Source organism: Melanotaenia boesemani, chromosome 3 (genome assembly GCF_017639745.1).
Source record: "Melanotaenia boesemani isolate fMelBoe1 chromosome 3, fMelBoe1.pri, whole genome shotgun sequence".
Lineage (NCBI taxonomy): Eukaryota > Metazoa > Chordata > Actinopteri > Atheriniformes > Melanotaeniidae > Melanotaenia > Melanotaenia boesemani.
In genome coordinates, this window is record NC_055684.1 from 7,168,954 (window position 1) to 7,191,254 (window position 22,301).

At 39.3% G+C, this 22,301-nt stretch overlaps 1 protein-coding gene across 2 annotated transcripts in view; it reads left to right on the plus strand.

The window, feature by feature from the left end:
- Nucleotides 1-405: 405 nt before the first annotated feature.
- LOC121636354 (copine-9-like) overlaps nt 406-22,301 on the plus strand; it is a 194,949-nt gene continuing 173,053 nt past the window's right edge. For both annotated transcript variants that reach the window (XM_041979806.1, XM_041979807.1), the window contains exon 1: nt 406-820. In XM_041979806.1, the coding sequence (XP_041835740.1) occupies nt 744-820 (77 nt within the window). In that variant the 5' untranslated portion in view covers nt 406-743. The remainder of the gene's footprint in view (nt 821-22,301) is intronic.

The window sequence follows — 22,301 nt, forward strand, 5'->3', positions numbered from 1 at the left end:
ACACAGTTTGGTTTGACTGATTTTATTTAACTGAAAAATGGTCCAAACTCATAAAAATCAAAAGTGAGAATGAATTTTAAAAAGTATAAATAAAGATTTTTATTTATATATTCTTGTTACAAAAGAGACAGAAAATCAAATAAAAAATAAATTGAGATAAGACACTTTGTTTGGGTCTTAGGAAGATATGTACACTATTTTTCTTATTTATTAAATCCATTTATCCATCACAGGACTTGATTTATTTATTTATTTCTGGTAGGTCTATTTAATAAAATTCAGAACCAGAACCCAGACTGTAAACAACTCCTTCAGAAGGATGAAAACATTTTCCAGGAACTGAAAAATTCAAAGGTTCCTCCAGAAAACAAAGCCACAAGTTGCGTTAAGACGCAGCTCTGAGAACTTGTTGAGGTCTCTGCCTCCACCTGCTGATGGATGGAGAGAAAAGGTGCGTCCACGTCGGCGCTCCGGTGTGTTTCCCCGCCTCCCCTTCCTCCTCCTCCTCCCCCCTCCTCCTCTCGCCATGAATGAAAGCTTCATCTTCAGGTATGCCTCCTAACCCTCAGCTGCGCTCCAGCGACAGCCAGCAGCAGAAAAGCCGCAGATTGATCCTCATCTCCGGGTGGAAACAGCGCACACATCAGCCTCTGGAACAGCAGCGCCGCGAGACGAGTGCGAACTTCAAAGCTTAAGTAGTGGTTTAAAGAAAAGAAAGGGAAAAAGAAAGAAAGAAAACAACCATGGCGACAATAGGAGATTTCGACCCACTCAACTCCACCGTACCTGCGACCAAGATAGAAATCACGGTGTCCTGCAGGTAAGAGAGCTCCGTCATCACACCGTCAGCTGTCCTGCTGCTTGTTTTTAACATTCACCTCTTTAAAGTCTAATTTATTGTCACGCGCTTTGAAGATCGCTGATATTTTTGGTGCGTAATTTTAGACTTTTCATCATATTGCTCCTGAATGTGAGCACAGAATAACTCTTTTACTTATTTATTTATTTATTCCACGGAGGAATTTGCATGTGCTGTGGGTGTAGAAGTGCGTGGGGGTGTGCAGTAACCAACAGGAGCAGGATTTATTCTGAGAGCCATGGAGAGATCCGGAGAGCGCAACTCTGAGAGATCCTGATGGAAACAGAAGCTGTTTGCATTTAAAATCATGGAGATGAAAGAGGAAATAAACTATTAATTATTTTCCTTGTTTGTAGAGTGGGCAGAGGACTCCAGTGCCACGCACCGTGTCATTAGAAACAGTCTGAAGCTCTTTGTTTGTTACTGATGAAATCTGGTTAAACTGCGTGTTGTCCTGAAATGAACGGAAGGGTCATTCCACCGCATAGGTGCCTCTTCCATGTTGTAAGTCCACCAAAATGAATTCAGTTTGAATGTATATTTCAAAACTAGATCGTGTAACACACATATTTAATTATTCAGAATGTGCATTGGTCAATCTTAAGTGACTTTATTTAATTTTTAACATGGTTTTTAAGACAGATTGCGGCATTTTTTCAGTCCTGTTATTAAAACTCATGTAACATCTGAAAAGCATAATCCAGTAAAGTTCATAGTGTCTATAATTTTCTACAGCTGACTAAGCTCTTATGTTATCAGACACTTAATTTTAACATAAGCCTACCTGACATGTTGACATCCAGTGACACCTCTGATGAAGACAGAAGACTATCGTTGACAGAGTCTAAAACTAATAAAACTAAGTGTCTGATAACATAAGATCTAAATCAGCTATCTAAAAAGCTTGTCAACTAATTTGTTTGTTTTCAACTGATGAAAGTGCTTATTTTAATAAAATAGTTGGTTACATGTTCAGATAATTAAAGCTTGTTACTAAAAAATCCATGTTTTGATAGAAAAGTGGTATTTTTTTAAAAAAGATCTTAAGTTATCATTAAAAGGAGACCAGAAGTTTATGATAACCAAGCTGATCATCATAGAATTTATCTAACAACTGGAAAATGATGGGCCAAACTTAACTGAGAAAAGTTGTTTATCTTTTTATTTTTAATTATAGAGAAAAAAAATTAAGTAACAGGGATAAACAAGGGATGAAAAATGAACTACAGGAAGATGTGCCATGTATGTGTGAGTTATGTGTGGAAACAAACCTTGTTGAATTTGTTCCTGAAGGTTCTTTAATGTATTTCGTCTTTTTCTCTGTCCTTGAACACATCACCAAGCAGGAACACGTGCACAGCATTTAATAACACTTTGCTGTTAAAATGTACCGTTACATTAATCCCTGCAACCAGGTAGATTTATATTCATTTCACGCTGTATTGCAGTCCCTTTTCTTTCTTTTATTAGCTAATAAACTGTAATCTTGATTGTTAAACCAAATCTTGTTATTGCTGCTTTTCTGCAGCAGCATTTATTCACATTATAAAACTGATCTTAGATCTCAACAACTTAAGTAATTTCAATTGCAAAACTACAAAATTGTATAATATCAAATAACATTCAATCTTTTTTTTTTTTTAACCTATCAAAGCAGTGTGGTTCAGTGGGTAGAGTGGTCGTCTTGTAGCCTGAGGGTTGTCGGTTCGACCATTGGCCTGTCGAGCTCATGTCGAGGTGTCCCTGAGCAAGACACCGAACCTCAAATTGCTCCTGATGGGTCGTGGTTGAGCGCCTTACATGGCAGCTTCTGCTATCAGTGTGTGAATGTGTGTGTGAACTGGCGAATGTGATGTATAATGTAAAGCGCTTTGGGTAAAAGTGCTATATAAATACAAACCATTTACCACCAAGACAGTAGAAATTTGTTGTGCTAAAAAGTTGCTTTGCATTTTGGATCTGAGGCTCATCTTAAATTTTCACACACAACCATCTCTAGGGTTTACAGAGATGGTCTGAAGAAGAGAAAATATCCAGTGAGCAACAGTTGTCTGGACCAGAATGTCTTGTTGATGTCAAGGTCAGAGGAGAATGGACAGACTGGTTGGAGATGATAGAAAGGCAACAGGAAGTCCAATAAGCACTGGTTCCAAACAAGGTCTGTAGAACAGCATCTCTGAACACACAACACGTCCAACCTTGAAGCAGATGGGCTACAGCAGCAGGAGGCTGAGGCTACAGTTCACACAGACTCACCGACACTGGACAACAGAAGATAGAAAAATGTTGCTGGTCTGATGAGTCTCCATTTCAGCTCCACGTTCAGATGGTAAGATCAGAAGTTGGTGGAAACATCATGAAAACATGAATTTATCCTGCCTTGGATCAATAGTTAACCACCAAGCCTACCTGAGTATGTCCATCCCTTTATGACCACAGTGTAGCATCTTTTGATGCTACTTCCAGCAGGATAATGCACCATGTCACAAATCTCAGATCACAAAGATCTCAGTCCAGTAGAGCAGCTTTGGGATGTGGTGGAACTGGAGATTCTCATAATGGATGCAGCCGACAAACCTGCAGCAACTATGTGATGCTGTCATGTCAACATGGAGCAAAACCTCTGAGGAAGGTTTCCAGCACCTTAATGAATCTATGATACCAAGAATTAAGGCAATTCTGGAGGAAAAGGGGTCCAACCTGGTACTAGAAGGTGGACCTGATAAAGTGGATAATGAGAGGCGCCACCATAAGTCAGTTTTTCTCATCTAGATTTGAAACTGTTCTTCCAAAAGTGGGTACATCATGAAATCTGCAGCGCGGTGACGTTGTAATCTTGATTTTGTTGCTCTTTCAGTGTAAACATAAATGGTTTTAGAGCCTCAGAGGTTAGATCTATTAAACAAACTTTTTTGTGTCACACATGAGCATTTGATCACAAGTTGTGTATTTGTGGTTGGGGACGGATCGTTGCTTTGAAAAATCTATACACAGTTTTGTGATTTTTAACAGTTTTAAAACCCAACATTAAGGATAATTTGGCTAATGAAAAATAAATCCATTCCACATTTTCTGCTGTAGTTGGATGTAGGTGGACCTATAATGACTAGAAACTGGCCAAATGTAAAGTAGTTTCAGCCTGACATCATGGAGAAGATTAGAGCTGCCGTCTGGCCGAGGAAAAAGTGTCCCAGTAGAAACACTGGAGGAAAACGCAGGATCTTCTAAACTAGGGCAAAAATAAACCTGAAGCCAAACTACTTAGAGCAAAGTTCTGCAGGTGCACTGAGTCTTCCAGACCGCCATGTTTACATGTTTATTCTCCTGAACAAAGAGCTGAGAGACCTGCTGCCTTCTAGTAGTTTCTCTGGGTCTGAGGTTTGCTGCTGCCATCCCATAATATGCTGAAATATCACAAGTACTGACAGGGGTAACACAGCGGAGGAGGTGAAAGGTAAACCAGAAGGTCTGTAGATGTCCTCAGTAGAATAGAATAGAATAGTTACTTTACTGTCACTCAGAACATACAATGGTCTGTGCATGTTGAGAAAGAAATTTTGATGCATTCACTTGCCTCTGACTGGAGCCACAGAAATTATAACTAAAATAGACAAAAGAAAAATATTTTCAGTATAAAAATAAAAAACTACGATTTTTAAATGATGTGAGTCTGCCAGCTGAAAGATCCACCAACACTTCTACTTTGCTTCCCATTTTTCATCTGTTACATCACTTTGCAGCTTTACTCTCACTGCCCACATCACTGTTACTCAACCCGAGTTAAAGATTTCTGGCTGTTTATATCGTAAAGCTAAATACAGGCGCCAAGATTCAAAATAAAGAAAGGTTTCTGTTTTTTTTTTTTTTAAGATTTATTTGGTTGAAATGTAAAATATATTTTTCTCACTGACACATTTCTCAGTCCACTGTATACATAAACTTATTTATTCTTTCAAGTAATCAGTTACTGAAAAAAAGCCAATTTCACATGAAATATTTTATAATTTCCCTTCAGATTTTAGTTAATTATTTTAATTTGATTAATCCATCCATTCATCCATTTTCTATACATGTTCATTCCAATGCAGGGTCACAGGAGGCTGGAGCCTATCCCAGCTGCTTTAATTTAATTTAATTTAATTTAATTTAATTTAATTTAATTTAATTTAATTTAGATTCATTTATTATATTTTGTTTTATTCAGCCAGCAGGGTCACTGGGGGCTACATGTTTGTGAAGGCTCACTAATGACCACTGAAGGGGCTGATGCTCATTTACACCATCCTCAGTGCTGCAGATGAGAAACCAGCTTTTGAACAGGAGTCTGCTGAAGTGGACGCTGCGTTTGAAAATGTTAACCTGGGTTTAAGTCATAGCAGACAGCTGCTGATAAATCCTCCACATAGGATTCAGCACCAAACAGCAACCAGGATGTCAGCATTGTGGAATATGTAGCAGCTAGTATTGACTGTAGGTCACCAGAGGGGGTGGATTTATTATTTTATTATGCCCACACTGGGCAAAAGCAGAAGTTAATACTACACCCAGCACATCAAAGGCAGTGTTAGGAAGGTTTTCATTCATCCTCTCAGACAGAAATTCTGTCACGTTATGGGTTAAATCCAAAAGCTAACAGAGCCTCAATGTGGCGAGTGTGTCGAGCTGTACTTGAACATCAGCATCCCCTGGAAACACCAGTCCACAGGGGTTAGAAAGACGCCTTAGCTCCTTGACAGGATACGTTGGCTCTGAGAGCACCATGAAAATCACCACTGCAGATCAAGTAAACACCAGCAGAAGATGCAGCCGAGGAGGTGAAGGGGAGAAGGGATCAGAAGGAGCTTCCTGAAGGTTGACCTTTACAGGGAAAGAAATAAAAGGGCAGAAATCTGTTGATTGTGGAGCTGAAGCTGTTAGATTTACATATCAGGTGAGGTGGTTGAAAAGACTCGTCTGACGCTTAAAGCCGCTCTCATGCAGGAGAATCGCTGGATTTTGATCCTGCAGAACTTAAATGGTCTCCGGCTTTTCTTCCAGGAGCTAAAAGGTTATTTTGTTCCTTGGTCTGTTGCATTCCCACCAGGGATGGACTCGGAGAAAAAAATCGGCACTGGCATTTTGGCCAAGACCGGCCTACATACGCTCATGCAGACCACTAAACTTTGAGCTCCCTTACATGTGAATGAATGAATGAATGTCAACCATGAAACTCCTTAAATCCACTAAAACTATGCAGGTAGCAGGAATCAGTGAGAGTAGACATATTAAATACTTCCAAAAAGTGTCATTCGTTAATCAAGAAAAAATATATACTCCATCACACTGATGGTTAGAGCAGCATTCATCCAACTTTGTTTAAGGAGGAAGAAAACAGAAAGAACAGACATGAGAAATGAAGGATCAGATTAAAACTGTTTCCAGTTAATGTGCAGGGACTGTCTCTGTGTCTGCTGCTGCTCTTCTCTTCTATGTTAACTCAGCCAGGTTTAACTAAAGATTGAATGGAGATTTATTTATCATAATGATGCGGTCAGGTCCAGAATTATTGGATTCAAACAGCGGGATCAGTGTTAACATATGAACTTAAGCTTACACTGAATAAATAAACAGTCTTAAGTATTTATTTCTATATATTGTCCATGAACACCAACACAGAAGCAACACATTTAGACCTAAAAGTATCCGACTATCAGCCCACAACCAATAACAGATAAAGAAAATCTAAAATTTGCTGACTCAGTGAAAATGAGCTGATGAATGATACTGAGAAAATAATGATATAACTTTAAAAAGATTATTTAGTACAGAAAGCTACTATGAGCTAAATTTAAGATCTGCTGTTTCAACCTGTGAGCACAACCCGTTTAACTACTCAGAACCATGGGCGCCGTGAGGCCTGTTTTAGGGGTACTTGAGCACCCTAAAATGTTCTTAAGCCACCCTAAAATCATACATTTATCTATTTCATTATTTGCTTTAATGATTAAGGTTCAGCTCAATGCAGTGAAGTTTCCCATTTGAAATCCCAGCAGCCAAATCCAGTCTAGTTTACGCTGCTCGGAGCAGGGGCGCTGCCAGGGATTTTGGGCCCCATGACAAGGAACTGAAGTGGCCCCCCTCCTAAAATTTTTGATACTGTAATACATAAAATTAGCAATTTTAATGATATTTTGACCATCATATCAATATTTGTGAAAAGAAAAACATGGCAGTCTACTGGGTAGGAGAAGCACTAAAAATACAGTGAAGTTCATTAGATTCAATTATTTGCTGCAAGACGGATACTTTATATTTCAAAATCCATCTCTCTTTTTTTTAAATACTTAATAAGTTATCTCAAGATCAGTTACTTAGTGGGTGGCGTGGCTCAGTGGGTAGAGTGGTCGTCATGTAGCCTGAGGGTTGCCGGTTCGACCTTCAGCCTGTCGAGCTCATGTCGAGGTGTCCCTGAGCAAGACACCAAACCCCAAACTGCTCCTGATGGGTCATGGTTGGCGCCTTGCATGGCAGCTTCCACCATCAGTGTGTGAATGTGATGTATAATGTAAAGTGTTTGGGCATCTTTCCAGGTACAGTAAAGCGCTATATAAATACAGACCATTTGCCATTTACTTAAAATACAAAACTTAAATACAAAATAACCTCTTCCATGAAAATGAAATGCATTTATAATTTGTGGAGAAACAAATCAAATCTCAGATCAATGGCCTGCGATGGGCAATCGTTTTGTATGATTTATTGTATTGTGACGTTATCATTAAACATTATTACTAAACAAGAGACAACAAAAAATTAAGAAAAATAAATAAATAAAATCAGAAGCAAATGGTAAAATAAATTAGGTAGGCTCAGAAACAAAACATACCAGGACCTCTCATGGTATATTGTATTATATGAACTGAATGTAATACGGTCACAAGCAAACCACTGTGGAGATTTATAGCCAAACAAAGGCCGAGAGCCTTCTTTAAAATTAAATAATCACATTTTAAAAGGCAGAACTTTGTGTAATAAGATATCAAGGAGTGGTAAATGTACACTATTACCGAGTCAAGCTCTTGCAGTCCCATTCACCATCACTGGCCCTTGCTCAGCCTTTTTCACCAAGAGCCCAACTTTCTCCCTGGAAAATCACTTAAGTCCTTGAAGTCCAGCTTTCTATTCTATCCAGCTGTTCTATTATATAGTATCTCCAATCATGTAATGTCATGTGTAATAGCACCACAATCCTTATTTCTGGTGGCCTCCCACTATTTAGTTTTACTTAAAGGTGCTTTCAGTGATTTCACCAACAATGTGAAGGGAAACTAATCTGATTACCAATCCTCCACGTCATCGTCTCCCTCATGTAGCAACACATGAAGTCTAACTTATCTCCAAATCTGTAGACTCAGAAGTGAAGCATTAGGTTAGTGGGGAAAACATATATGATGCTATACGGTTGTTGCTAGTTAATTTTCTAAAATCTAGAAAATGTAAATATTTCTCCAATTGGAAATCAGAGATCAGTCTGCTGCACTAGAAATGTGCTCTATTCCTACTGCAAAGCAGGAGGATGAGTCCCAAACTTCTGACCTGACCTACATTACAGTGATAGCTGAGAACCATTCAAATCATTCTAAAATAAATACAATTTTTTTTATTTATTATTAATTCAGAACGATTTTACACTCAGCTGCTCAGCTCCTTCCTCAGGGGCCACATGGACATGTTGAGGTGGTGGTGGTGGTGGTGGGGGGGGCAGCATCTGCTTCAGCTGCTCTTGTGTCTGTTCGGAACATGCATGATTTTTTTTAGCAGAACAAGCTGATGTTCCATAACTTTCCATCAGACGAACTAACTGACCCACCTCGCCTCTGAAATAACTGGCTGACGTACTGTCGACCTCTCTGTTCTCTCTCCAGTCTCAGCTTTTTTCTTTTCTTTTAAAATTTCCCGGTTGTTGAGGCATCCTGCTGCCTTAGCATCCACTCGCTGTCTGTAGCGCTGAGCTCCGTAGCTGATGGAGCAGGTGGACTGAACCATTTAAGAGAAATATAGAGGGGGGCGGGTGTTCATAAATGTTTCTAAAACAAAGAAACTTAGTGATACCAGTGCTTTTTAACAAAATGTTTGCGTGACTTTAAGTTTATCATTGAGTATCAGATAATTTTTTTAGTATTACAATTGCATTGAGGGCCCTTCTGGCCCCTGTCAATAATGGGCCCCTAGAATTCTTCTCATTTACCCCCCCCGTTTGGCGCCCCAGCTCGGGTTTTATTCTCGCCCTTCATTACAACTGCATCATCTGCATGTCACGAAATACAGGGAGTCTTTTTAAAGGTTGAGAGTAAGAAGAAGTAACTAACTCCATCTAGTTAACAACAAAAAACTTGGTTGTTATTGATAAAGTGAGCGCTCCCCTTGTTTAAAAGCTGAGCATGATGCTGAGTTCTGTTATTGTTTGGTTAGCTCTGAGAACCATTTGTTCTCTATCAATGAAAAAGAAAAAAACCTTCTAATAAATCTGACCCTCCAAAATGTGGAATTCTATTATTCAAACAATATAAACAGCTAAAATTATGTTAAGCTGCCCATTAGAGAGGAAACGAAGAGGCAGAGACAGAGAATGTGAAGCAGATGTTTGGAGAATGAGATCAAACAGATCCAGAGATAGAAGAAGAAGCTGCTTCCTCTAGTGGGTTTGATTTAGGTCACAAAGCCACAGGACCAGACAGATGATGCTGAACAGCTGCCAAAAAGATAGTTTTGGTTTATAGAAAAGAGCATTTTATTAATTTCTGTGGCAATAATGAAGGTGAAGACGGACTAGATACATTTGGAATTTATAAGGTCAGATTTCACTCTAAAATAACTCCTGGGTTATTCTATTTTTTTCTACATGAAAGTAAATACAGAGTAAAATCACATTCTTGATGAATCAACCTGCAGAGCGGAGACGGTGACCTGTGACGGGGTGCTCGGTGGTTAGATTCCTGGTTGAATCGACCACGCTGAGCCTGCAATGAAACCAGGAAGTCTGCTTCAGCTGTTTGACCCAACATCTGCTCACGTTACAGACTTTTATGAGGTTGGGAGTGTTTTCATTTTAATTTAAAAGTGAAAAAATCAGGTATTAGCATTTTGTTATTCTAATAGACATCTTTGCCATCATGACCACTGCTGCCTCGGTTAGCTGTTGTAAAGGTGGCAGCCTCCATCAGATCAGCCTGAAAACAAGGAGGTTGGCTTCAGCTACACTAACTCAGACCTGTCCATATGACACGATGTAGTTTTTATTTGAGCTCTGTCCTCAATTTTTCATTAGTCTTCAAAAATATTTTGTCTCCCTCTGCCAGGTCTCCTCCCTTCTCCAGTCTAAATAAAGACTATTAAAGGGATGAAGATGGTTTTTGAGGCTCCTGCACTGGGGCTGTGGCCGTGGGAGTCACTGCAGTTTTAATATTGCAGATTTTGAGTGTTTGTTGACTCAACGACTGACTGCTGGATTTGGCTCACTTATTAAAAAATATTTTCTGATTGGTAAGGGAAAACAGAGATTTGTGTTATTATGAGTTTTTGTGGAACCTTGGCCCATGTTGCTAAGACAGAAAGCAAAAAAAGAAGAAAGCTGATCAATACAGCTTTACAATATTAGCTGTGATTGATCTGGTTTCAGCAGACATCATAATAACACACAGCCACCTTTAAACTTAGCGGTATACAGACCATCAGAGGCAGAAAACACACATTGAGATGCAGCTCTGTAAACTAGTTTTTGATTACTGCATCATATCCGATATTTGTATAGTGGCAACACACAGATTTCCCATCAGACCCCAGCCTGTGAACTTTGAAATAAGTCATTGAGTCATGACATCTTTGTTTGACAAACCTACAGTGTCAGTGGATTTATGCATTGAGTTCCCTTTTATCTCCCGATATGAGCAGAGGAAATAGTCCAGGAACACCACAGGGACATGTGGTCTCACCGCCAAACTTCAAGTGTAACTCAGAATCTGTAGAAATAGTCAGATGACTGTGGAGATGTGGGATGTGTCAGTGATGGAGAAGTGGCTGAATACAGGGAGCTGGTGGCCCATTTCCTGGCTTGGAGATGGAATCACATCATCTAGAATTTGTGAACAGGACGGCTAGGTCCTTTAGTGTTTGTATCAAGCTGTAATATATAAGCTTCTTCTGCGGTTGTGTAAATAGAAAGTGGAAAAAAGAATCGGACCAAACTGCCTGGAGTTTCGACCCCCCCAAAAAAACAAACAAACAAAAAAAAACAACCCTCTGCTGTATTTGTATAAAAACGGCTAAAGAAGAAGGCCAGTTCTCTTTTGGGAACCCCAAAGAGCCAAACATAGCCACCAGTTTAACATGGTGGATGTATAAGTGGCGTCGAGTGCATGAGTCAGATGGCGTTTCTAGACTTTACAAACTTTACGGTTCGAACTGATCAAATTCAGATGAGAAAAAGTAGCAACTCTCAGAAAAGTGTTTTTAGTACCAGCCTGCATCTTGCACTTTCATTTGGATGGTGAAAAGTCTGCAGCAGCATCATATAATGAAAGAAATATGTAACTATACGATCAACTTACAAACCCTGTATTTCTGGTTCCTCTTAAAGTTTTCATCATCATGCTGCTTTGTTTAGTTTGCACACACGGGAGCACACCCACCACCTCTTTCTCCATCCTTCTAACACCCACACATCTCCATGTTATCGCAACAGAGGGTCACCATTTCTTCTTGTGCTGTTCATGAACTCTACTGGATATTTTATTTAGCTTAAAGCATTTTCTGTTATTCAGTAAGTGGTAGTGAGTGTTGTCCATGCTGCATTATTATCCAAAGACATCCTATAATCTTAATTGATTGTAAAAGAAATCCAAATAGTAAATTGAACTATTTATGAATCTGGTTGGTTGTGGGGGGGATTTAAGAATCATGTGTGCTCTCACACATGTAAGAACTGTTTCCAGCGTATGGTAGCTGGCAGGGGACTGATGCTGGGTTTGATTAAAAATTCTCCTGTGGAACATCTCAAACCAAAACCAAACAAAAACATTTTAACTAAGTGGGGACTGTGACCACATTTTCAGAGTTTGAATTGGTTATTGTTAGATTGGATCAGCTTGTGGGATGCTCTATTGTCGCTGTTTGTTATGTTGACAAGCAGTGAGAGGGCCGCTGTGCTGTGATTGGCTGTTACACCCGTAGCTGATTTATCTCTGACAGGCAGACAAAGAGAGGAGCTCTGACAACACACTGCAGTTTTTGATATACATCTGCTCCCTGACAGTAGCAGCATATTGTGGTATTAATGTCATTGCATTTATCCAACAGCTTTAGTTTTTAAGTACAATTTTGATGATGAAGCTGAAGAAGCTTTAGAACTGAAAGATAAAAAAATGTGTTGGTTCCAGCATACATATATATTTTTGTGGCGGCTGTAGCTCAGGAGGAAGAGCAGTCGTCTTTCAACCGGAAGGTAGGCGGATCGATTCCAGGCTTCCACTGACTACATGCCGAAGTGTCCTTGGGCAAGACACTTAACCCATGCCTATCGGGGTGTGAATGTGTGTGTGATACATAGTGTAAAGTGCTTTGAGTGGTCAAACTGACTGGAAAAGCGCTATATAAGTACAAGTCCATTTACCATTTTGATGGTTTTGACCCAAACTAAGAAGTCAGAGCTTCTCAGACACAGTGTTTCTGGCTTACATGTTTTCAAAATGATGATATTTTGGTAAATTTACTTGGGCATCCATTTTGTGACATTCAATAACAAAGCTGGGCTCACTTTGATGGTACAGTTCAATATGTTTTAGATATCTTCTTTGCATTGTGGTTTTAATAGAACAATGGAGACACTTCAAATTCATGTCATCTCACCCAAAAAGGCACTTGCAAAGTCACCAAAACGCTCTTTTTCAAGCCAGCGGCACACATCGTCTTTTGTCCAAAGTTGATCATTCTTCTGCAAAAAAATATGTAAAAGAAACAGATGTTAATATTAAGATATTCTATCTTTTCCCATGAAAATCCTTAGCTAGCTATGCTTGGTAAAATAAGATTTAACTTATCTTGATTTCAGAAAGGTTTCAGATGTCGTCACACTTAACCCATCTCTTAATCCAAATTCCTACACAGGTGATCACGAGTGAACAGTAATCACCTCTGCCAAAATACCAAATACTGATTTTATACTAGAATCTACAAATAAATAGTTTAAAAATCATACAATGTGAGTTCCTGGATTTTTTCACACTCTGTCACAGTTGAAGTGTACCTATGATGAAAATTACAGACCTCTGTCATCTCTTTAAGTGGGATAACTTGCACAATTGGTGGCTGCCAAATACTTTTTTGCCCTTCTGTATATCGAGAGGTAACTCAGGACACATATACGATTATTTACACATGTAATAAACCCACATCAGTGATGCAGCACCCATGGAGCCTGAGGGTTCTGTGCAGTATTTTAGCAGTTTTTAGGACAGTTTCTGGACAGAGATTTATGATGTTGATCTCTGTAGAGTTTCAAACATTTTAGTATCCAGTACACTACAGTTGTAGGCATTTTTTATTTTTTACTGAGAATATACTTACTTTAATTAGGTGTACACGTTCATCATGGTGCCCTCGTGCATTAACTTTTCTTTTTTCTTTAAGCATGGTGCACGCCCACAGAAATGAACACAATGCATTCAGGTGCAATATGTAAGTAACCAGTAGGGGGCAGTGTAGAAACCAGTTTGGCCAGATGTAAGGACACAAGGTTGATATAGATAAAAAGAAATCATGGAAAGTTTTAAAAACAGGACATAACATACTCGATTTAGGGGCTTTATGTATCATCTACGATGTCGCTAGCCTTGAAATCTTGAAAACGGGTTGTTCAAAAGGGAAAGAAAGATTCCAAAATCCAATCCTGGTTGTCATCCAAATAAAACCCTCAGTTTGTGTTGTTCAAATCTTTTGAGTAGGATTCGGATAACTTTGAACCAAGAAAACAGGATTAACCTGATCCCAAAAGAGGGTAGGATTACAAGGCGGATTTCAGGAGGAAACTGCGGCAAAACCTCAGATTTGAACAAATAATTGTAAGTTTTCAGTCAGTGCATATGCTAATATTTATATGTTGCACCTGACTTGTTTAACTGTTACAGGGATAAAGTAGATAAAGTAGATAAAGTAGGCACAGGCTACCTATAAGACCTTTCAGCATAGTACAGCAACAATAAAACATAACATTAACTCATGCCCACGAAATAAACCCCAAAGCAAATGTCAACAACAAAAACAAAAATAATAATTCATGTTCCTGTCATTGATCGCTGCATAAGAACCTGTCATGAATAATTTCTAACAACTGCATCCCTTGCTACACGCCCAGTCAGTCCCGCATTCTGACAGAAAACCAGAAGTTGGTCCGGTTCCTCACCATGGGGCTCCGGTGCATCATTAACATTGTCATGGAGAGGGATGCATTGCACCTTCTTTAAGATGTTTCCAGAATATCCACAATGTAGTTATTAAAGGATTAATTTTATATTTGTTGTGGCTCCAATGAAAAGTCACAAAATTATACATAGAAGTGGATGTTTATAGTTTCTGTGTGTTGTCTCAAAATGAGAAACACTAAAAGTAACCCCATACCGATTCTTCTACCTGTTTGTTCTCCACAAAGCCGGAAGTCCACATTGTTTTAAATGCTGGAAATCTGGATTTGGTGATCCTGAAAAATTAGATTCTGGATCAGGGTGATCCAATCCAATGTTGCTTTGAACAACTGGGGTAAAAGTAAGCTAGATTGAGTGATCCTCCATCCTGAAAAATGGAATTCCCAAATCTGGATAGCTTTTATATCCTGACAGGAGCTTCCATATTGTACAGAGGCAGGTTCTTGATAGTTGGGTGGAACTGCTCCCTTCTGGGGGTCCTTCATGATCAGAACTTTCCAACCTCAGGTTAGCCATGTGCAGTGTGTCCCATTCTGGTTCATTTGTGCTGCTGGGCCTTTACTGAGTGCAGCTCCTTTACCCAGTAGGCATGTCTCATGTAAGGACCCAGTACAGTCCAGTTCTTCATACTCCAGACTCTGGCTTGGTTTGCTGCCACTATGAGGGTTACTGGTTCTTGTTCTGGTGATTGCTGTGATCAGTTCTTGGATCCACTGGTATTCTGTGATGCTTCTCTCTTCAATGCACTCCTGAAAAACTGTCTTCAAGTCTCAGCTCTGGGTGGGGTGAGTCTATTCTCATCTTACTACCCTCTAACTAAGAGTACACTTGGCATGGGTCAGTGAAGAACATCCAGTTCATTCTCCTGGCTTCTGCTTCTTTGCCGTATCCTCTCAGGTAGGTAGCCAGAGATGGGAATTTTTGGCAGTTTCCAGCACCTCATATATGGACATCTCATCAGTGTGTACAATTTATCAACGGTCTTCTTCCTCAGATCAGCTTCCCTTCAGGTTAGGCAGGGATGATGATGTATCCCCCTGACCTGTCATCCTGGTTTACCCCTTGCTGTAGCATTTTTGTTGTACTGCATTGATCCCTAGTTGTGAGAAAAACCCTACCAACAGAGTTTCTGAACACAAGTTATTTGTGTCTTCAGCATGTCATCATGTTTCTGTCAATATTGATTCCAAGGCTACCTTGACCAAGAATAATATCGCTGGTCTTCTTAAACAACGATGGCAATGGTACTGACAACAATCTACCCAGCTACCTACCCCACCTATCTATCTACCTACCTACCCACCTACCTACCCCACCTATCTATTTACCTACTTACCCATCTAACTACCCCACCTATCTATCTACCTACTTACACATCTACCTACCCCACCTATCTATCTACCTACCTACCCACCTACCTACAGTGTTTCCGACAGACCAGGCAGCAATTTGTGGTGCTCCCCTGGGCTTGGTGAGGGAATGGAGTGTTGCGGTGTTGTGGTGGTCGGTGGAGTTGGTCATCTGGGTGTATACAAAGTGTCTGCAGTAGGTGTTGTCTAACACACACATTCTGAGCTGCCATGTTAAAAATACACCTGTTTACTGAACTATTGTTCTATACCTGCTGGGACAATTTTAAAGCTACAAGAAGAATTTGAAAATTATTCGGCTCTTTAAAGTAAATTACTTAAGAAAAGAGCGAACTAAGAGAGCTAATCTATTTCCAACGCACCTGTTCTCTCTCTCTCTCTCTCTCTCTCTCTCTCGCTCTCTCTCTCGCTCTCTCTCTCTCTCTCTCTCTCTCTCTCGTGTGTGTGTGTGTGTGTGTGTGTGTGTGTGCAAGCAGGAATGATGGGGAGAAAGAGCTCTATGGATGAATGGAACAATCTTTTTTAGGGCTGTCAATCAATTACAGTTTTTAATCAGATTAACCACAACTTAACATTTGAACTGTATTGTATCATCAGAACGAGCCGATGCTACAAATATTTACTGCAGGGGTAGCCAATGTTGGTCCTCGAGGGCACCAATCCGGCAGGTTTTCCAGATTTCCCTGCTCCAGCACACCTGACTCAAATTAAATGGATCCAACAGCCTATAAGGACCTCCACAATGACTCGTTAGTTTAAGTCAGGTGTGTTGGGGCACGGAAATCTGGAAAACCTGCCGGATTGGTGCCCTCGAGGACCAACGTTGGCTACCCCTGATTTACTGTTAACGGACCTTCCCATGGGTAAACTTCCAATGTCCAGTGGTCAGTAAGTGCAGCATGTAATGTACTTCTGTATGTGGTTCTGCATCATATCTGCCATGTTATCACTGAAGTGTGAGTGTTTGTGCAGCAGTTGGTAAAAGTCCTACAGCAGCATCACCCAAAGTAAACACCTGTTGATGAAATAGATCATTAGCTGTTTTCTTCTTAAACAAGTGTTTTTTGTCACTTTTTTTTTTTTTTTTTTTTACATTAGATGATCACTTTAGTTGTAAGTCAGTTCAATATTTCATAAAATCTAGATAAAAAAAAAAAAGTTTCATTTGTGCCCCCCTTTTCCTGGCCAGTTCTCCTGTCTGGTCCCCTTTCAAAACTTTTCTAGACCCGCCCCTGCATGCAGAGCACTGTGCAGACACAGAGCGGACCACATAGCGGCCATGTTTATGCAAAACTCCACGGATGAAGTGCAGGTTTTGACCTCTTTTTGAACTGAAAGAGGAAAAGTCTGGCTGATTTTATTCCATCTCCATGTCTCGCTGTCATGAGAAATGACGGATGTATTGGGCTTGTTGTGCTTTGCTTGTGTTAAAAATGTTAATGCAATTAATTTATTAAGCTCTGTCAAAATGGTGTTCTGGGGGGTGGAATCTGTGGCGCTGGTCTATGTGTGGGAAACCCTACAGTAGGGCTGAGCAATAATCGTTTTTAAATCAAAAGCGCAATTTAAAGTGTTGTCATATGCAATTTGCAGAGGAGGGCAATAAATTTACATGTTACATGGTGCTTCATTTAGATGCTACATGAAGCTTGTGACAGCAAGGATCAAGGAGTGTCCTTACTCTGTTTTTATCTGCACTGCTCATACCCAACACCACATATTAATCAGTCAGGATGAGCGTTCGTCGTGCTTACAATGGAACAGTCATGAGAAGGCCGGTGCAGGCCTTTGTCTCCCCAGTTTTTAAAAATCAGTTTCACTGAGGGCTTCGAGAGTGGAGCCACCTGTGAGGGCGGGACCATCCTCAAGTGGGGACGCACGTGGTGAGTTCTCAAATGCACATAGTGAGGGTCAGGCGCGTCCGAAGAGCTGATCTCTTGTGCGAAGCAGGCCATCGCTCATGTGTGTGGTTTTTTTGCATGAATCCTTTCACGTCGGTAGTTTAACCTTTTTTTTTGCTCTCCCAGTTTTTTTTTTTTTTTTTTAACTTTCTTTTATTACTTTTGTCAAAATCCAGTACATGTTACATCATACAGTTGTCGGGTATAACAGATTACATTGTATATTGAATATACTATTTATGTCCATGAGAAAAAGAAATGTATAAGCATATATGCATGTACACACATACATACTCTCTCTCTCACACACACACACACATATATATGTATATGTATATATATATATATATATATATATATATATATATATATATATATATATATACATACTCATACACACATATAGATACACATACATACATGTATACATACATAGACATACACATATATACATACATACACGTAGATACGGTCAGCATTATTGGTGAGAAAAGTGGTCTATCAATGCTCGTGGGTGCAGCAGTTCAAATTGAGAGGTACCTTTGGATCGTGGACCATTCATCCATAAATGAGTCCATTTTCATCTGTAATCTCGCTGTTATGTGTTCCATATAGTATATTTCTTGCAGTTCATTCTTCCATTGAATAATGGTGGGGGGCTGAGGTTTAAGCCAGGAGATGGTAATAATTTTCTTAGTAATATTTTTAATAAAAGCACATTACAGTTTAATCTGAATCTATTAGGGATTATTCCTAATATTCTAAACTTTGGCTGTAATGGAATTTCTACCTCCAGACAACTTTTTATTTCCCTTTGTATATCTTTCCATAATTTTGATAATTCAGGACAGTCCCAGAATATATGACGGTGATCTCCCACACGCCCACAGCCCCTCCAACATTGATCTGAAGTTACACCAAATTTGGAAGTTGTGAGGGGGGCTCTAAAGAATCTGACCTTAGTTTTCCATTCAAACTCTCTTAGGTTTGGACTTTTAGTTATTTTATGTCCCTCCCTCAGTTGAGAGATCAACTGCCAGAAAGACATCAAACTTCCATTTTCAACCATTTGACCCAACATAATAAGACCTTTTTCAGTCCAGTTTCTAAAGTTAGATCTTGGAGGAAATTCTGGGTTATGATGAATTTTTATTAATCTGCAGAGAGGGTTTGAGTTTGGAAGATTTAATACCTTTTTAATATTTGACCATATAGACAAAGTAGTTTTAACCCATTTATTTGTAACTTTTTTCTTCTTTCTTGACCATGTATCAGGATTTATAAAAGGAACCGTATGAAGAAATATCTCTGAACAATCACCTTGTTCCATTCTACACCATATCGAATCGTCCTCTTGGCAAATCCATGTTAACATGCTCTCCCAGGTTTTGATACTAATTTAAGGCAATAAAGGCTACATATTTAAATTAAACACGTGACAGCTACACTCAGCTGTGAAGTCCTTTCAAACCTCATCACAGACTCATTTTCCATAAATTACAGGAAACAGTCCGTTTCTGTGTGAACACTGAACAGAAGTTAGAATTTAAAAGATTAAATTGCAATATTTGCCAGAAAAATCGCAATTAAAACTTTTTTCCCCATATAATCCAAACCAACTCAGAACTCAGCATAACCTCTTGATACCTTTAAATGTCTGCAATTAAACTCCTTTGCTGTTTTATTATGCAGGGATCATTGCTTGCACACTTCTCATCTGTTTGCAGCTGCTCACCCTGGACTCTACTCAGGCACTCTTGGCGTCTTTGCTTGATTTGATTAGCCAGCAGCTAATAATGTGTTGTTAAATGCCACCATTAGATTAAACTTCTTCCTGGGGCCTGTTGCCCCAATTCAAGAGAAATAAGAGAGTATAACTTGGCTTGACCAGCCCTGTCAGAGCACCCTGGCTTTATTGGTTTCATGAAAACTAAACCAGGCTGAGGAGCAGTGACTATGTCCATCCAGTAGTCAGTAATCCTACTTAGTGCATGTTCATGGGAATCTTCCACAGACCAAGAAGTGGATCACAGATGAACTGATGCTGACATGGAAAAGTTGCTGCTCCTTACTAAAAACACCTTCTACAACCTTATAATTTCACCTCATAAAAAGTATAATTTCATTTCACTTCACCCCAAGTCACCCAAAACTAGTAATGGAGGCATATGGAGAATTAAAGGAGTGTTCTGGGTGAATACAACTGCAAAGTCTCTTAGAAGTTCATCAAGTTAGTAAAAACAAACTTTGTAGTGTTGTGCTATTAATCCAAAAGGTGACAGTACTTAATTCTACCTTCATATTAATGTGTTTTATTAACTCTGCCAAGATGGAAGTTATGTTTTTGTTGATGTTGGTTTGTCTGCTGTTTAGCAACATACCGCATAAAGTTATCGATGGATTTTGATAAAAAATGTTCAGGAAATGTCAGAAATTGAATAAGGAACAAGTGATTAAATTCTGGGGGTGATCCGGATAACAGGAGTCATGGATCCACACTTTGAAAATGATTCTTTACTATAGGGAGATAGGGATAATTTTGTCACTACAGCTTATAACTCAACAGATGCCCACAAAAAATGATTGGCAAAAAATGACAAAAAAAACAAAACATAAAAAAAAAAAAAAATTACAGGATGACATTGCGGTATACACATGGACAAAATTGTTGGTACCCTTCGGTTAATGAAAGAAAAACTCACAATGGTCACAGAAATAACTTCTGACAAAAGTTACAATAAATTAAAATTCTATGAAATTTAACCAATGAAAATCAGATTGCTTTTCAACCATGCTTCAACAGAATTATTAAAAAAAATAAACTCATGAAACAGGCCTGGACAAAAATGATGGTACTCTTAACTTAATATTTTGTTGCACAACCTTTTGAGGCAATCACTGCAAACGATTCCTGTAACTGTCAGTGAGACTTCTGCACCTCTCAGCAGCTATTTTGGCCCACTCCTCATAAGCAAACTGCTCCAGTTGTCTCAGGTTTGAAGGGAGCCTTTTCCAGACGGCATGTTTCAGCTCCTTCCAAAGATGCTCAATAGGATTTAGGTCAGGCTTCATAGAAGCCACTTTAGAATAGTCCAGTGTTTTCTTCTTAGCCATTCTTGGGTGTTTTTAGCTGTGTTTTGGGTCATTGTCCTGTTGCAAGACCCATGACCTGCGACTGAGACCAAGCTTTCTGACACTGGCCAGCACATTTCACTCTAGAATCTCTTGATAGTCTTGAGATTTCATTGTACCTGCACAGATTCAAGACACCCTGTGCCAGATGCAGCAAAGCAGCCCCAGAACATAACAGAGTCTCCTCCATGTTCCACAGTAGAGACGGTGTTCTTTTCTTGATATGCTTCATTTTTCCGTCTGTAAACATAGAGCTGGGACATTCTCCCAGAAGCTTTGTGGCTTGTCAACATCTAGTTAGGCTTTGTTATGATTTGTTTTCAGCAATGGAGTCCTTCTTGGTCGTCTCCCATTAAGTCCACTTTGGCAAACGACGACGGATGGTGAGCTTGAAGTTCACCTTTAATTTCTTTAGAAGTTTTTCTGGGCTCTTTTGTTACCGTTCGTATTATCCGTCTCTTTGATTTGTCATCAGTTTTCCTCCTGCGGCCACGTTCAGGGAGGTTGGCTACAGTCCCATGGATCTTAAATTTATGAATAATATGTGCAACTGTAGTCACAGGAACATCAAGCTGCTTGGAGATGGTCTTATAGCCTTTACCTTTAACACGCTTGTCTATAATTTTCTTTCTAATCTCCTGAGACAACTCTTTCCTTTGCTTCCTCTGGTCCATGTTAAGTGTGGTACACACCATGTCACCAAACAGCACAGTGACTACCTGTAGCCCTATATCTAGGCCCACTAACTGATTACAAGATTGTAGACACCTGTGATGCTAATTAGTGGCCACACCTTGGATTAACACGTCCCTTTGGTCATATTATTTTAGGTCTTTTCTAGGGGTACCATCATTTTTCTCCAGGCCTGTTTCATGAGTTTATTTTTTTAAATAATTCTCTTGAAGCATGGTTGAAAAGCAACGTCTGACTTTCATTGGTTAAATTTAATAGAATTTTTGTTTATAATTACTTTTGTCAGATTTAAGTTATTTCTGTGACCATTGTGAGTTTTTCTTTCATTAACCGAAGGCTACCAAGAATTTTGTCCATGTGTGTATATCTTAAATACACTAACCCAAACTGCAGCTAACCCTGATGCTAATAAATGCTAACTTCTTCAATAACTATGTAGTGAACATTTATTGTTGTGTCAACAAACAAAAATATAAGATATTACAAGTACGCCACAAAATATGGCAACTTAAAAATGCACAGCCCTTATACGTCTAACAGTTTATCATTCATCTGTCTGTCTCTCTGTGAAAAGCTGACTTGATTTGAACGAAACTATTATGAAACATTTTCATAAGCGTTTCATTCCTTTCTTATTGACATCTTTATCACAATGCCTCGATTTCACTAGGTTCTTTGTACTTACTTGGCATTTTGGAGCACTAAAAAAAATGATTGGATATCTGTAACTTTTCTGTTTTCTGCCATTTCTGACCTAGTTGACACACACACACAAACAGGCCTGATGTCCTTCCCCACGCATCTGCAAAAATTACTCCAACTGCAGGAGGTGGATCTTAATGTTGCAACAAAAGAGAGAAGCATGAGGAAACTGGAGTCATTTCAGGGTACA